The 17614-nt window shown below is 38.5% G+C and overlaps 1 protein-coding gene across 2 annotated transcripts in view; it reads right to left on the bottom strand.

The window, feature by feature from the left end:
* LOC122993810 (cadherin-6-like) overlaps positions 1-17614 on the bottom strand; it is an 81719-nt gene that overhangs the window by 19133 nt on the left and 44972 nt on the right. For both annotated transcript variants that reach the window (XM_044368262.1, XM_044368261.1), the window contains 4 exons: positions 16908-17081; positions 7240-7427; positions 5606-5856; positions 1148-1284 (listed from right to left, as the gene is read on the bottom strand). In XM_044368262.1, the coding sequence (XP_044224197.1) occupies positions 1148-1284; positions 5606-5856; positions 7240-7427; positions 16908-17081 (750 nt within the window). The remainder of the gene's footprint in view (positions 1-1147; positions 1285-5605; positions 5857-7239; positions 7428-16907; positions 17082-17614) is intronic.

Here is a 17614-nt window from a genome sequence, read left to right as displayed (position 1 = left end):
TTTTTTCTTTACATTGTCCAGCATTAGCTTTACTGTCTCTCCCTCTGCTCCATACATTTGGTTTGTCATTAGGATATAGAGGCAGGAGCATTACGATCAAAGTGTCTCAGAGGTGCCCCTGGTTTGATTACTTCCTCCTCTCTTTATGATACTGAAGTAGAGAATTGCTGTGGATCTATTGTGTACATGTACCTCTATGGACAGATCATTTGTCATAACAGTTCAAACAGACAGTAGAATCCTAGTAAGATCTCAAATTAATGATCTGATTTTGTAACTTTTACTGAGATAAATACTATCTCACTATCTCTTGTATGTATGGATAGGAATTTGTACATTTTCACAAATTAAATGACCAAAAATTTGACAAACTTTCAAGTTACATCTTATTTTGAAATCTTGAAATTGGGGATATTCTGTATTTTTCAATCAAAATATGAAGACAAAAATCAGCAACAAGTTGATCTACTAACAAGTATGTTGTGTCTATCAGTGCCTGATATATCTTATTCCTCTGTGCCACAGATGTTATACTGGGTGACATGTTCCTTCATTATCATGAACACACATACTGTAGTTTATTTTGGTTCAATCCCACACACACACACACACACCGCCCCGCTGCCAGAAATACTCACTCAAGCACCAGATGTGGATTAATCCGTTGCTGAAAATAGTCCCCCAAAAAATGCATTATACCATTTCCGAATACAATGTAGTTGCATGGAATGCATGAAACTCAACAAGTATATTTCTTTCCCTTAGGCATCCCTTTTACTTTGGTAATCAAGAGACATCACTATGAACAGATTTCATAGGAACTATTTCCTCTGGAGAAAGTAATTTTAGTGAAAATAGTTCATGTCGAGGTCCATGGATTATCCAGTGTAAGCAGGACATTGTTTCAGGAAAGACAAATTGCTGTTGAAATTATTTTTGTCATTTGTGTGAATCAACCCTTTACCGTTTCCCACTCAGCCGGTCCTGGATACTATCTTTAGTGGTATTATGTCTTGTCACTGAATTCTCCTCCGTGACTGACTGATTTGTTGTGGTACCAGACACTCTGTCTGGCTCCATACATTTGTGGTCTACATCAATATATCACATCATCTCTGCAAATAGTCCAGGCCCCTGCTAGACTTACTGAACTCTGTGGCGATGATTGAAATATTATGCCAGGCAGTCTCCTCTCTGTCCAGGCTTTTGAGCAGGAAGACAGATCCATTCCCTGGATGGACATTGAACAGCCGGTCCATGTCTGTGCGCCGGTCAATAGAGTACCTGTAACAAGCCAAACAACGAGAGGGTGAGAAAGTGCTAAGTTAAGCCAGTGGGTGGGATGAACTTAAGCGCCCCTTGTGCCTCTGCAGCCCCACCAGGGATTCACAGCAGCAGGCAGAATAATTGATTTCTCTGAATCTATGATGGAGGAGAGTGCATGATGATAGAGCCCAGTCAAAAGTGATGTGGTAGACTGTAGAGTTATTGCAGACATGTTTAAGTCTTTAAATCTGTTGAAAGAACAATGTGATCTCATAAATGTTGCATTACTTAGGGTCTAAACTGCTGTGTGAAGCTGTTTTTATTGCTTCCCACAGGGTTTTATAGTGTAAAGTGTTCCACTAGTCCTGTGGTCAGATGAATCGGAAGAGAACAAAATTCTGAATACCCCACAGAGCCCATGAAGCCGGGACCCATATTTGCACACACTGGCAGTGGAATAAGTTAAAACTGGCTTAGATTTGTTCCAGCTACGTTTATCCATGTCCATAGAGTCATGTGTGTAATAATTTACTGGAGCTTTTGACGCCAGAAGGGCTCTGGAGGTCTAGATAAGTGTTATTGTAATAAATGTCAAAAGTGAAATGTCTTAACACAGTCGGGGGTTTGGGGGTTCTCCCCCAAGAAAATTTGATGTTATTCGCTATTAGCCTAACCAGTACTGTGGTTGTGTAACACATACTGCTGGTGGATGGGACATTGGGGCAAAGCAGTTGAAAATATCTCTTTTCTACATGTTTATGCTTGTTGAACAGGTGGTTTGATAAAGTACTTATTGACTTTTTGCTCACAAAAGTTTTATTGCACTTACAGTAACAAGCGTAGAAGTCAATAATTCTTTCACTTCACCTGGTTCATCTAGAGAGGAGAGGCTGTACATGTTCCCATTCTCTACCCACTTACTCCAGTCAGCTGCTCCAAGCAGAGAAAGTGCGTGTGGTTTGTGTTTGTTGTGATTATTATGTACAATGTGAAATTTCAGTAGTGGTGAAAGCATATGGGGGACACACTGTATTGGACAATACCATCTATCTGTGAGTTTAGTATGGAGTTGGAGATGATAGCCTACCAGTTCAAAAATAAACCTACTCACATCTCTATAGCTTACTAATAAACATGTTGAGTTATGTTTCTTCAACCCCACACATACATACACAATGTAAGAATGACAATTTGTGATTGTAAGGGGAGTTATGTGGAACTATTTCTTATTTACATAGCTAATTATTTCTCTTTGTTTGTTTTTTTTTAACTTTGGACAAAGTCTGGCTAGCTGTTTCTCCTTGCTTTGAATCTCTATGCAAAGCTAGACTAAACATGTCCTGACCAAGCGACAACTACCACAGCTTGAGGCTGACACCAATGCGGAAGTACAAGTGCAATGCCACCGATAGTCACTAGATGCTCCAATTGATTCCCATTCAAAAAGCACTGAATTTAATATTTAGTGTATGAACATGTACCGCAAACACTTCAGCAATAAAAATTTCCACGAATAAGATGAGGTTAAAATCCCTTTATATTGAATCTGAAAACTACGGTGGCTGACAAGGGCAACCACACTGCAACTTAAGAAAACGCATGCAAATGTACAGCTAGCTGTGAGGAGAGTGCGCAGGGACTGTCTAAAAAGCAACACCAAAAAGAGACACTTCAAACAATAATCAGTAACCCCTAACCCTTTCTTCCAGACTAAGTGTTGTAGTATAACCAACAACAGACTGTTGTGTGAAGTCATTCTGGGGACTCTATACGGTATAAGACTGTAGTTACTGAATATTGCTTGAAGTATTTCTTTTCGGTGTTGCACTTTAGGTTCCTGCACACTTGTCCCACAGCCAGCTGTACATAGAGAACAATGTTATTTGTCCAGCTCGGAGGACAGCTCCTTTTGGTGACATTGTCTACCTTACTATGGTAGGAAAGAGGCCTCATTTGTGGTATTTGCAGCGTATTTTCTAAATGCTGTGCATGTGCTGTTAAATTGATGAAGATGTTTTCATGTTTTCTTAATTTGCTTGTATTTTGTCTATTTGCATGCGTTTTCTGAAGTTGCAGCACATTTGCCTTTGTTGGCCATTGTGGAAACCTTTAGAATTGATAATTTTTTAACTGTGATGTAGATTCCAAATCAAAAGCGATGCATAATCTTTGATCTGTAAGGTTGGATGAAAAGAACAGACTGTGAACAACAGCTAACCTTGGTATTCTAACTACTGGAATCACATAATTGTGCTGCTCTGGAAGCCTCTGCATTCTGTCCTCTCCTATTCAATCCTACTGTAGCCTGTTCAAAACCTCACAGATACTTGAAAATATCTTCCCGTTGTCTGTGGACTGCTCACAGAGCATTACTCTATTTTTGAACTAGTTGCTGAATGCAGCTATTCACAGCTTCACAGCACTCCATAGATAATAGAACTGAGATGCCTTTGCCTTCTGTCTTTTTCGCCTGCCTGTCAAAGCGGAGACAAACTGCTCCGTGAACAGAAATTGCATATTGTACTGTATATGAACATCTTTAGTGCCTGGATTAAAGCCGGTTTCACTATCCACTCAAAATATAACATCATTCTGCTATCAGCTGTTAATTATGTGCCATTCAATCTTAATTACTGTTTTCCATAAAGAGATATATAAATCTATTTGAAAAGAAAACATTGCCTCGGTACATCAAGGCTTGATCATAATTAGAAAGCACTCAACAGTAAAATAATAGTTCACCGACACAATGTGAATAGATGATACAGTCACATACACAAATGCACAAACACAGGAATAATTGGAATTGTGTGTAATTGTGTGTATATGTGTGTGTGTGTGTGTGTGCCCCCTTGTGACACATCATTTTAAGAGCACTCCATGGTTCCATGCTTGTTTTAATTGGAATATGTTCCTCATCACTGCTTAAAATGTAGAGAAATAAGGGCTCAGTTACAGCCTCCAACTGTGCTCTGTCCTGCCTGCCAGAGTTCATCTCCTGTCTGTCTAACACACTCCTACTGCTGTCATCTATTCATACATACATCTTAATTATTTCCTTTCAACTTATCCTATAGTTCTCTACTTTTACACTGCACCATTTTCTTGATTGACATTAACTTCTTTGCTGTGTTCTATTACTTTTTTTGGCAGTAACTCAGACTGCCCACAGAGATCAGGAAAGTTTCAACTTATCTTAACAGTCTTACAGTACCTGATCAATATCCACTGCAGCACAGCAAATTACTTCAGGCTTTGGGCATTTTTATTCTGTAAACATCAGAAAATTCCCAGGATGTATTGTTGCCGTTTGAGTAATGGACAGTTTCTAACAGCAAAGCATCAGAGCTCAAACCATCCTAATGCCAAGCATCAATAATGAACAGTGCTGCAGTGAGGTTTAAATATAGCCCGTAGATGCAGGTTTCTGTTGTCTATGTACTCAGCAGTTTTCACACACAGCCCGACAGTCCACAGACTGTTTGATTACTGTTACCACTTATGTTTTACCCCACTTCACATTTTGCCTCTGTTTTCTCTCTTTTCAGACTTTTATCAGAGCTTCTCACAAGCCTATAGAGCATCAAGGTCCATTTGAAGTCAAACTTCATCCAACTTCAATGTTTTTACTGAAAATAGCAGAGAATGAAAAGCAGATATTCTGCAGAGAGACACGCTTCCTGTTTGCAGTCTGATATAAGCTATGGTTGTTTTAAAAGTTAGCCATCCTTTTTGACTGACATGGCTTGACCATAATCCAGATTTACTCAAACAACACTGGCAAGACATTTCCACACTAAGGGTTTTTCCAGGCTAATATAAGGCCAAGTTTTTTGATTAGATTTTTTTTTTGAATTATTAAATAAATGTAACCATGCAACAGGTCCCATCTGGAAACCACTAGCTATGACACTGATAACCTTGTTTCTCTGTAATTGAAACCGACTGTGTTTACAAGGTAGCACCCATAATACAGCTGACAGAAGCTGTAGTCTGTAAATAGAAACTAAAGCTTGTACACAGTATGAAAAAACATTAAATCACATAAATCAACAAATATCTAAGGTGATAAATAAGGTGATAAAACACTGTAAATCTCATTTACAGTCAAGGGATCTAGCAAATTGACAGAAACTGCATTACACTGGAGGTGCCTGTCAAGGTTGAAACCATAAAGTGTCTCCTATAAGTACATTTAGTCTAAAATCAGATGACGTCACCTTAAAGAATATATGAGTTTTCTGGCATCAGTTCATTTTCTTGTCTTGGTAGTCCATGACCTATTTTTTTAAGATATTTAAAAAATAAAACAACAAGTCCAACTGAGGTTTTGCCTTACTTGACAGGGCTGCGAGCTACATCGGGGTCCATGGCGCTGACCGAGCCCACGGCCACGCCCACTGCAGCGTCTTCCTTCACCTCCATCAGATAGCTGGCTTTGTCAAACAGCGGTGGCTCATCCACGTCCTCCACACCGATCCGAACCGTGGCCATGTCTTTGGAGCCTGCAGACATGAAGCGAGGGTCCACCTGGGTGTTCTGAACCTGGATCTCTATTGTGTAGGACTGCTTCCTCTCATAATCCAAAGGCTGTGGAGGCAATATTAAGAAACAGGAAACACAAGATCAGTGTGAGAGGATTGTCTCTGCTGGTAGAGTTACAGTAAACTGATAGAATACTGCTCTGCAAAGTTGAGTTTCCTCTGAGGCTACACGTTCATTTATTATATATACTGTATAGACTGTATATAAGTTGCATTAATTGCCTACTTACACATTCACATAAATGGAGCAACGTTTGTAATTATTTGGAGTTCAATATTCACTGTCCTTGTAGATCTGTTTTGGTTTCCAAACTCCTGAAAAAAATATCTAGCTGCTAAATGCTCCACACAGGATTTCCCACATAGTCATAGTGACAGCAGGCTTGATACCATGCAGCGCATCACATGTAATCCAGCAAGGGAAGAATTTGATTTCATATCTTATTTAATTTGATAGTTGAGAAGTCGAGCATCAAAGAATTTATGGTATGTAAGAACGCATCTCCATTCACTGTCTGGATGATAAAAGAATGAAAAGGTTGCTGAGGAAAGTCTAGCACGGATAAAAATGTGACATAAAGCAGCTGACAGATAACTATAAATGTAAATGATATTGATGAAATCTGTTCCTTATCAGCTGTGACAATGTAAGAAGAACAAAGCTTCAGATTTACTTGAACAACTCTACATGTGCTGCTTGGGCTTTGTTAAAGGAAGTCTATTTATTGTCCTCATCTAGTTTCCTGCTGACAGAATGTCGTTATTTCTTTGTTGAACCTTACAGACTTCCTTAGGTAGTGTCAGCGAAAGGAAGAAAAGAATTTCTAAATATCAATTGTGATTGTACATCAGTAAACACACTCTATGAGGACAGTGAATTTCTAAAAATCCAGCAGCATTAAAAGCTCTGTTCCTGTGTATTTGTGCCTGCTGCAGAGGCTAGGACTGGGGGCTGTGAAGGTAAAGATGAATAAGTTTAATTTGGTTTCTTTCATCTGTCAAGCATGCCCAGGCTTTGCATATTTAACAGTACGTGTAAAACAGACTACGTGGGCAGGATCCTTATGAGTCGAAAGTGTGGGATCTGCTGAATCACTGCTTTAGAATTAATTTGATTTAACCACTGCCGTGAGAAAAATATCAAGATAATTAAAAGCCAGTCTCATCTGAATGTGGGCATTAGATTTTACATTATTTACAATAGATACAGTTTGATGTGTGCATTTCATTCTGTGCTATTCAATATACATTACTTGCTTTTTTAACTTTTTTTAGACATGTTTTCTATTTCATCCTCCTCCTAATTTTGTTGTTTTGTGCCTTCCACTAAAAGCAATTTGTAAATCTTGCTTTCAGGTTAGTGCCACACATCAGTTTTATAAATGTAATTAGTACTCCGAGCCCACAGTTGAGTCCTGTTTCCTCTCACCTTGCTGACGGTAATGATTCCCTCCTGGGTGTCTTTGTCAGTGGAGATGTCGAACATGTCCATGCCGTCTCCGCTGACGATGGTGAAATACATCTCAGCGTTCTTCCCGATGTCTCTGTCGGTGGCTGTAATCCTCCCAACTTGAGTTCCAGACTTGGAGGATTCAGGAACTCTGAACTGGTATATACCTGACAACACAGAAAGTAACGCTGACAGTCAGCTGCATGATATCTGCCAGATTATGCACATCCATATGATGCTTATGAGGTAATTAACAAACTCAGCAACATACTTATGGGTGTTTAATGTGGGTAGATCAGATCATTTGTGATGTAAACCTTAAATGTCACTATATGTGGAATTATTATTCTATTGTCATTAGTCACAGCAACAACCATTGCTGTTGACAGTCATTCTTAATACTACCACCAGATGGTAAGACATTTTTCAAATGCTACACACTGGTTTTCATTTTTTCCATAAACTCTAGGGTCTTCTTTGTGCTGATAAAAATATGCTTTGACACTGAACTTACAAACCAATTGTCTGATAGCAAGTGCACATTATAGATGCCACTATATTCCTACTTTCTACCTATGCTGATCTATTAGATTGTAATCTATGTGAATCATGATTGTCTTCACTGAGACCTGCACTGCACTGACAACAGCTCCATCTTCTATTAGACTGTGTCTCCTGCTTGGTGCCCTGAAGGCTGTTGTGCTTTGGCTTCATAAGAGACTCTTTCCCATCCTTGAGACTTACAGTATGTTCTTGCTGTTGTTGATTTTATATTAGTGACATACAACAATGTCTGTTCGTACAACTGATCCACAACCTTGTCATTTGCTCATTGCTTCCTCTTAACAATGGACGGGGGGGGTTTGTTTTATGTAATCCTTCTAAAGGTTACTTTGCTTTTTCCCAGTAGGCAATATTTTCCATTGTTCACTTAAGGCAGGTTATTTGTTAGACCCTTTGAGACATTTACTGGGGTTAAGACCTGCACAAATAAATCTGAATTAGCATGAAAGTCTGAGCGTTACCACCTGAGTCAGTAGATAAACATCGAGTAACTGGTACTGATCAATAACCCTATTAATCTGCCCAGATAAGATGTGAATCAGTGATAGACCTGGTACAGTCTTGACACTATTAAAGTGTCATAGAAAATGAATGCATAAACTCAAACAAAGACATCAGGAAAGTTTGTCTCTCCTTGAAAAAAAAAAAAATGACAGCATAAATGCCGAACGAAGAAACATCTTTTCCTTAGTCTTCAAACTTCATAAAGAAGGTTAGACAGGTAGACAGCAAGAACAAAAGAAGTGTTCTTGGCCTGAAAAAAGTAGTGTAAATGCTGATGGAAGGCAAGCGCTGGAACAATGTCTCTCTGCCAGAATGCTGACGATCATTAAAAAAAGCATTTCAATGTATTTTTTTGTGAGTGTGATGTATCCTTTTGTTCTCTGACATAAGTGCTAACACTGTGTTTTGCCATCAGTTTGTTGCAGAGGCGAGCTGGCCATTGCTAAGATTTTTCTTCCTCATTGTGAGACAAACACAGCCCCGGCCTGGGTGGAAAAAAAAAAAAAAAGCTGCTCATCCGAGTCACTGACTAAAGTCCAAGCACAGAAACATACCTAAATTAATGCAAATGAGATATCATTCTGCTATATGAACCTGAGGCAGTTTCATATCAGAATACCTCCTTTATTCTGGATGTGTGTGTGTGTGTGTGTATGTGTGTGTGCGTGTGCTCCATCTCAAGAGATCTCGTGGTGTGTATAAACCACTTGAGTGAGTAATTATATGCTGCTGAGACACAGCAGGCGTCATGCACCCTGGCAGCTAGACAGTACTCAACCTGCCACTGTTTTGGTATATTTATGTCTGTTTGTGTGTGTGTGTAGACACACAGCGAGATTGAGATAAAGGATGTGCTCATGTGTATACACTACACACATACTATCAGGAGAGGGTGCAACATACTGCAAAAGCTGCAGCTGTCAAAATCCACTATCTTATTTAACAAAGGATTATTTCACAAACTTCAAAACACATACGTCTTATCAAGCTAGCTGTATCTCTGTTGTTAAAGTCATTTACTGATGTTAGTTGCGAATTACTTTTTCACAATTTGCAAATTTATTGAAATAATGTACTTTTTTTTCTTTTCATGTATGAATTGATGTCAATTTAATATCTTGAGCAGTTATTTTTGGATTTATTGTGGTTAATCAGATAATGATGATCAGCTGTGATAGAGGGAAGGGGTGGGACTGAGTCTTTTTTAGCAAACATGCAGGAAATGTGTGTAGAACGGGGCATCGGTACAATCATTGACCTCATGTGAGACTCTGAAATGTTTTTTTTATCTTTGTTTGTTAAAAGTGAGAATAAATCTAGACAAATAAAGGCAACAGAATCGGCGATTGCAGTGTTATGATTTGGACTGTTCAACAAGTGAGTCAAGAGGCGTTCAGGTGTTTCTTTTAAGAAATTAGAAAGAACAGGGCATGACATCTGTATCAAGCTAGCTGTCCAGCTGATTGTCCACAGTGAGAAACAAAAATATTGGAACAATGGACTCATGAAAATTGTGTTGCAGATCAGTGAGCCACAAATGTAGAACATCGTCACATGATTTTTTTGTATACTTGCAGCACGCTAAACATTATGGATTAGACTGGTATGAAGTGGTAATCTGAAAATATGAAACCAAACCAAACCAAATCATACCAAACCAAAGATCATACCATACCATACCATACCATACCATACCATACCAAGTACCATACCATACCATACCATACCATACCATACCATACCATACCATACCATACCATACCATACCATACCATACCAAGTACCTTACCATACCATACCATACCAAGTACCTTACCATACCATACCATACCATACCATACCATACCATACCATACCATACCATACCATACCAAGTACCTTACCATACCATACCATACCATACCATACCAAGTACCTTACCATACCATACCATACCATACCATACCATACCATACCATACCAAGTACCTTACCATACCATACCATACCATACCATACCATACCATACCATACCATACCATACCATACCAAGTACCTTACCATACCATACCATACCATACCATACCATACCATACCATACCATACCATACCATACCATACCTTACCATACCTTACCATACCATACCATACCATACCATACCATACCAAGTACCATACCATACCATACCAAGAAAAAAACAACCAATAAATACACAATCCAAAGCCAATCAAATAAAACAAAACAAAATCGACTCAACCTAAAGCAAACCAAACAGGCAAAACCAAAAAATTCAAAGTCAAGCAAAGATAACCAACCCAAACAAGCCAAGCCAACCCCAACAAACCAACTAACCGAACCAATCCAAGTAAAAACAAAAAACTGACAAAAACAAACACACAGACAAAAAAATGACATTCATTTTGCAAACAGTATTGTGCTATTAAAATAACTCTATATCAAATAAATATTAAATAAATCAAATCTACAACACCATAAAAAAATGAAATACAATTATTTAAATAAATCTTTAAAATAAATCAAACTATCAAAAAAGAGTAAACTAATCAAACAAATGTATAAGTAAGAGCAAAGGGTAAAGTATTACAATATCTACAGTGTATGTGACACTACTGGTGTCTTCTACTGTATGAAATGCTTCCAGGTGAATTTACATGGTCTAGTCTGGTCTATATATTTACACCAGACTGGTGTAAAAAGCAGCCAGTCAGAAGCTGATGCTTTGATTTGGTTTCCTTAAGGCTGTGAAGTCCAGTGGCAGGAGAAGACCACAGACTCAGCCAACAGCCTCAAGTGTTATTGTCTCTAGAGATTACAGCCTGTATGACACTGTTCCTCACCGATTTGTTCATCAAAGACAAATTTGACTGACATTTGGCGTTTGTCACATTTAAGCCCTGCAAACATATAAAACCATGTAATCACAGAGTTTTAAAATAAACATTTTACTTTACTATTTGAATACTTATGGTAGTCTATTTAAGTACCTGTCTCTTAGCAAAATAGTAAAACAAACAAGTGGGAGCCTGGTGAAACCCTGAAGAGCCCGGAGGTAAAAAAGAGGAGAAGCAGATTTCATCTCCACTCAGTTTTCTTTCTGGCTGGTTGGAGATTATGTTGCCTCTTGGCTCTGACACTGACAGCACTGATTGGAGTCCTGGTGTGAAGTAAAAATGAATTGACATGCGTGGACCAAGGTGTGTGTGACCGTGTATATGTTCAGCTACCTTTATGAGGACCAGGTCGTGACCTTCAGACTGAAGACAGGGGGGGGTTGTGTTAGCTGACAGGGAACACACAGTGCTATGTGATCAACAGATTGCCCACATATTGGTAGAAATACAAGCATGTGTGTTAAGTGTGAGGACTTAAACAGAATGATAATGCCACATGCAATCTGTTCCACAGATCTGAGGTTGAGCTCATTTTGCACCCTGCACTGGAGACGGAAACATAGGGTGAATGGGTGCTAATGCTGGGTGGACAGGAGGAGGGAGAAACCGACACTGAGATACAGTGAGTGTGATTGAACAAGGCAGAGATGGAGAGGGAGAAGGAAAAACAATTAGAAGATGAAGAGATGGATACAGAAAGCCAGGGAGCGAGAGAACGAAGGGGAGGAAGTTCTGCCTTCATGTCAATTCTTAAGGATTAGGCGACTGATGACTGATGTGACTGATGTGATCGAGGCCAACAGAGCAGCAATTTACTCACTTTTTTCTCACTGCTACGGGCACCACAACACTGCTGATGGACACACACACATACAAATGCTGCCATGTTCCAATACAGCCTCTTGATGAAATGCTGCCATATTCGCACCAGCTGTTGCTAAGTTCAAACTTCCCCTGTTATAATGCATCTACTAAACAGAGACTGGAACTTAATTACACTGAGATGCACCACACAAACTAGTTCTGACGGATGTCACAGATGAAACTCAATTATCTTGACACCTAAGAAGAATGAAATAACAACACAACCATGTGTTGCTTCATCCAAATAATAATAATAAAAAACTAATTTTCTCACTGACATCTACTGGTATCTATCCATGCAGCTAAGTTTGGGTTTTATTTTTTCAGGTTTTAGATATTTGTCTCTAAGATTTATGCCTCCACTACAATGCAAAGGAGGAATTTCATCTGTGGTGCTCACAGCAGGGCCAGATTGACCCGCTAGGGGGGCCCAAGGCAAAATTGAAAAGTGGACTCCTATTTACCTCCTGGGTCATCCCACTCTCTTTGCATTGTGTATGTATCATGTTGCCTTTAAGCCCAGAAAGCAACCAGTACACCTTCTGTAATACTTAAAGATCTGATATTATGGGCCTTTTGGACTCATTTCTATAAATACTGAGTGTATTTTCAACATGTCTGTGACATTTTATTCACCAAATGTTGTTTAGATATCTCTAAATCCATCTTACCTTACAGCCCAGACTCTCCTCTGTCCTCCAACAGGCTGTTTTGGAAGCTATTTACATTTGCATTATTATTGACCACCTATTCTGATTGGCTGGAGGAGAGGTCAAAATTTCAAATAACTTTAAAAGACCAAGGAGATAGAATTTAGTAATTTTACAGAAAATGAAGCTGCAACACAGGAAGCTGCTGTCCAGAGACAGTACTCTTGTTAGTCTGGATAATCCATAAAACATGCTATCAGTTTTCATAGGGATTTCAGCTGAAAGTAGCTCCAGTAAAAACCAGAGAGGTCTGTGGATTATTCAGTGTAACCAGGAGAGGAAATAAAACAGGTAGGTAAAACCAAAACTAACTGCATGGCTGTATGAAGTACCATAAGAGGTACAGTGAGGGAGAAAATGACCCTTTAAAGAGTATTTGGAGAAAACCCTACCAACTGGTATTTCAACAACAAGCTACATCTACTTCACATTTCTAATGCCTCGTCATTATTGACAACCCTATTGTCTCTGCAGCATTCTATCTGCATTACTGGATTAGCTGTGGCTCATCTAACAAGCTCATATTGTATCAGTGCTCTCACTATGACCACCAGTTTTAATTAGTGAACTATGTTAGATCCATAAATGTATTTATTTATGTATTAACACAGACCACGTTGATCTGTTACCATAGATATAAGTGCCAGAAAGTGTATTCAAAAGTCTATTAAAAGTTAGGATATCTCAGCCTCTGCTGCTTTCTCCCCAACTTAAACACAATACAAGCTGCTGGAGTGTCCTTTCAATAGTGTTGCTGTCAGAGGTGACTATGTTGGCCCCTTGGGTCTTGAGTTACCTAGTTTGAGTTTGCTATATTTCATATTATCTTTTAATGAATCTTGCTCCCTGTTACTTGAATCAGTGGAGGATAAAATATTTAACTGCTAAGTCATTCATCTTCTATAATAGAGAAGTTACCAGAATGTTTCCAGTTCATGTTATGAGGTAATTTTGAAGAGCATAGCAATGAAATCATTAGTCAATTAATTGCTTCATTGATTGCTAGAAACTTAAGGTTATTTATCATTATAAAATGCTGAACATTCTCTGGTTCCAGCCTCTCAAATGTGCTGCTTTTCTCTGTTTTGTATCATTGTCTTTTGAATATCTCTGGTTGATTGACAAGAAAATTTAAAATCTACAATTCCAGCTGTTGAAAAATAGTGTGTGATACAATGGAAAGAGCTACTAAATGGACCTTGTGGTAAAATTATTTTGTCAACAACTGTTTTTCAAGGACAAGAATAACATTTCAGTCTCATTCTGAAGATGTCACCTTATGCTCTGAGAAACTGTGATGGGAAATTTTTCATTATTTTCTGACCTCTTACACATTAAATGACAGAAAACATAATAATTGTTCATGAAAATACCCATTGTAAAACAGTGTCAGTCTAAAGTATGATTGGGAGCCAGGTTTGTATTATAAATAGAAAGAGCTGATGTTGAATCCACAGCTTGTCTCTCTCTAACTAACACTCTACAGCAGGGATCTTCGGAGAGTTCGTGCTTCTTGGTACAAAGCCCACATGTTTACAGTGAGACTGTTCCTGTGATTACGGATTAATTAAGTTTAATTAATTAAGAAGGCTTTCAGGAAGAATTAATGTTACTTGGACTAATTCCCCCGGAAGGACACTCACAGCTGCTGAAATCATTTTCCAGACAAGTGGTGTTTCATTTCTCCAGCAGAAAGGGCTGGACTTTGAATGGATCAACATCTTGGGAATGAATGGCACTCCTGCTGTGACGGACAGTTGTAAAGTTTGTAAGAAACTTCATTAAGTCTACTGGTACGTCTGATGTGTCAGCTGAGCACAATGGTTTACTGATCTGTAGCAGTTCTGTGAGTGGTAATTCTGAGCAGAAAGAAAGTCAGCAGTAAGTAAAAACTTTTAGTTCATGCTGAATGAGGCATTCATGAAAGAGGTTTGTGAGAGACATACTGTGATACATCACTTGAATCAGTTTAATAAGGAACTGCAGAACAAGAATTAAACTAACCAACGCTATCCCCCGCTGATCTACATCAAGTTAGTTAGTTAGGAACTTTTTTCACTTCTTTTCATTAAGTTATTAACATTTTATATGGGTTTATTTTTAGCTCTATGCATTAATGTCCCTATATCCCAAAGTCACTCCACAGTCATTCCCTGTTCTGGTTTTCTAAGGTTCTGGTCTACTCAGTTCTCAGGATGTACTAGATTAATCAAGTTCTGTTTCTTTACCATGATGCCTCACTGCTTTATGACTGACCTTAAAGTTCACAAATTGGTGGTGATTGGTGGTATCAATCACAATCATCAACAATTAATGCCAAATGTTTAACATGTAGGTTTCTAGGGGCTTGTTTCTGAGCATTTCAGTGATCTGATGCTAACTCTTACAACCTGTGTACTGCAGCAGACACATTTCAAGCGAGTGACCACAGCTTGTCCAGTCAAAAATCAATCCAGCTTATTTAGAAAACCATTTAAAATGTAATACGATTTTGATATTGTATATCTAAAGTACCTTCAGGGCGCCTGGTATATCCACCAATAGAAGAGAACTTTCCTGCATGTCAGTTTTGCTATCTGAGATGTGAAACTCACTCACTTGCAGATAGCCTTATATTTCCAAGGTCATGCACTTGAGAGATGATGGACTTTTTGGAGGCGCGGCGGACCGACTTTGCTTCTTGAACTTTTGCATCCCCACTGCGATTAGCAAAGGACTGTTTCTCTGTTTATGCTTCAGGGAGTATGTGATGACAGCAAAGCAGCTGATTCCATTTCAACTTTGGACTAACATGGCTAAAAAGACTGTAGCTCCTGGAGAGAATTCAGCTGGAAGAATGTGATTCAGTTCTTCTGTACTCCCGATCAGAAGACTAACTACTATAATCAGACCGTCTACAGCAGGTCCTGTGGAGGTACTGTGGCAAATCACTTCCACATTTAAATGTAACTATAGGTTGTTTTGCCAGTCTGAATTTTAGACTTATACTGTGTTTTTTTATGAGGATGTGCTGCGAGATGAATACCTGTTGAGATTGCTGTTAGTGGCAGGCAAAAAGACTTTGGCCAGAAAATGGCTTAAGAAGGACATACCAACCATAAATGAATGGACTGACCTAGATCACAATATATATATACTATGGAAAGAACTACATTTAAACTAAGAATTCAAATTGATGTCTTTGATGAAAATTGGTCAAAACGGCTTACCCATGTGTCAACAATAAGGCCTGACTTTATGTAATAATAAAATACTCACATACTTGTTTAAGAGCTCCTCACCTTATTTAGTTTTTGTTAAGGCGTGTGTGTTGTGTCTGGAGGGTCCTTTTTGCTCATATTTTGTTAATATGTGTTCTTTAAAAGAAACCCTAATAAAAAGTAAATGACAAAAAAAAAAAACAATCTGCAGCTGTCTAGTTCTAGATCAGTGAAATCAGCAAAGAGAAATTCCCTCATGCACCAATATCTTATCAATGTTTGCTCCACTTCAAAAATAGTAAGTAAACTTGTCTTTCTCACAAGTGTACTGTCATTAAAACTAGCTATGATTTCCATTAGAGTCTACACATTAGCTGCTCTGCTAAAATCCATAAAATGTTATTTTTTCTCATGAAATGGCAAGATATCAAATGTTTTCTGTTATGTGTTTAAGGTGTTTTTTTGTGACGTACCCTCTAGTGCTCATTTTTAAAATAATGTAGCTTGTGCTGCCATTTGAATGCAACATCTTATTGATTCTAGAGGAGGAATTTCATTTCTGAATATCAACTCTGTGACATTTCGGTAATTCTGTCACTTCTGTTTCCACATTCTGTCTGTTATTTCTGCAGCCAAGTAAGTGTTGTTCAATTTAAAGTTAACAGCAGATGTTAAAGGTTAACTGAAACAATCTCAGAGAGAAACTCTAGCAGACACGACGACAAGCATTTGATTCTGCTGAATAAATTGTTCTTATTTAACAAGGTATGGAAAAACATAACAGTGATTCTGCCTTTTTCTGTTTCTGAACTCTATAATTAATGTGTGTGTGTGTGTGTGTGTGTGTGTGTGTGTGTGACTCAGTGTTGCATCATTTGTATGCAATCTGCCCTCTTTCAGTGCCATCGTCTTACTCTGAGTGAAGCGGGGAGGGTTGTCGTTGACATCAGTGAGGCTGATGTTAACCACCGTGGTCCCAGTGAGCCCTCCTCTCTGTCCGGCCATATCTTTGGCTTCGATCACCACCTGGTAGTGCTCCCTCTGCTCACGGTCCATGTCACCAGGGCCCAAGGCTGTCCGGATCACACCTGAACAAAAGTGACATCATAAAAACTAAACTTCATAGGCTCATAGAAGAATCACTGAACTTGCTGTTTCCAATTAAAATCTTGAAGCGATATCAAGGCAAAGCCAGCTGACTCTCTACTAAAACAGGTGTATTTTGCTCTAGTTTCTTTTATGGTTGATTGAAAGAAGAATCTGCCATCTGTTAGACTATTTTCTTTTTCCAAAAAATACACAAGTTGTTACACAGGTTCTGCAGATAAAATGAGACAAATCTACAGTGGTATTTTAAAACACCTGATAAGGATGCCAAAAACACATAAAATCCTTGAAAGTTAGGAGTGAATTTACATATCTTTTGGTCAGTATGATCAAGGTGCTAACATTATCAAAAGTGACTGACATAACAGAGCTTAAATTGGTCTTAAAGGAATACCTCAAGACTGAAATTTACCCTGAATTGATTTTACTCTCTGACATGTTTAACCTAGCTTAGCAGTAAGACTGGAAACGGCATAAAGACTGGAAATAAAATTGACTTGACTTGAATCTTACT

The sequence above is a fragment of the Thunnus albacares genome, chromosome 12, assembly GCF_914725855.1.
Source record: "Thunnus albacares chromosome 12, fThuAlb1.1, whole genome shotgun sequence".
Classification (NCBI taxonomy): Eukaryota; Metazoa; Chordata; class Actinopteri; order Scombriformes; family Scombridae; genus Thunnus; species Thunnus albacares.
Note: the sequence above shows the minus strand (reverse complement) of the source record. Positions and strands in the feature narration are given on the sequence as shown.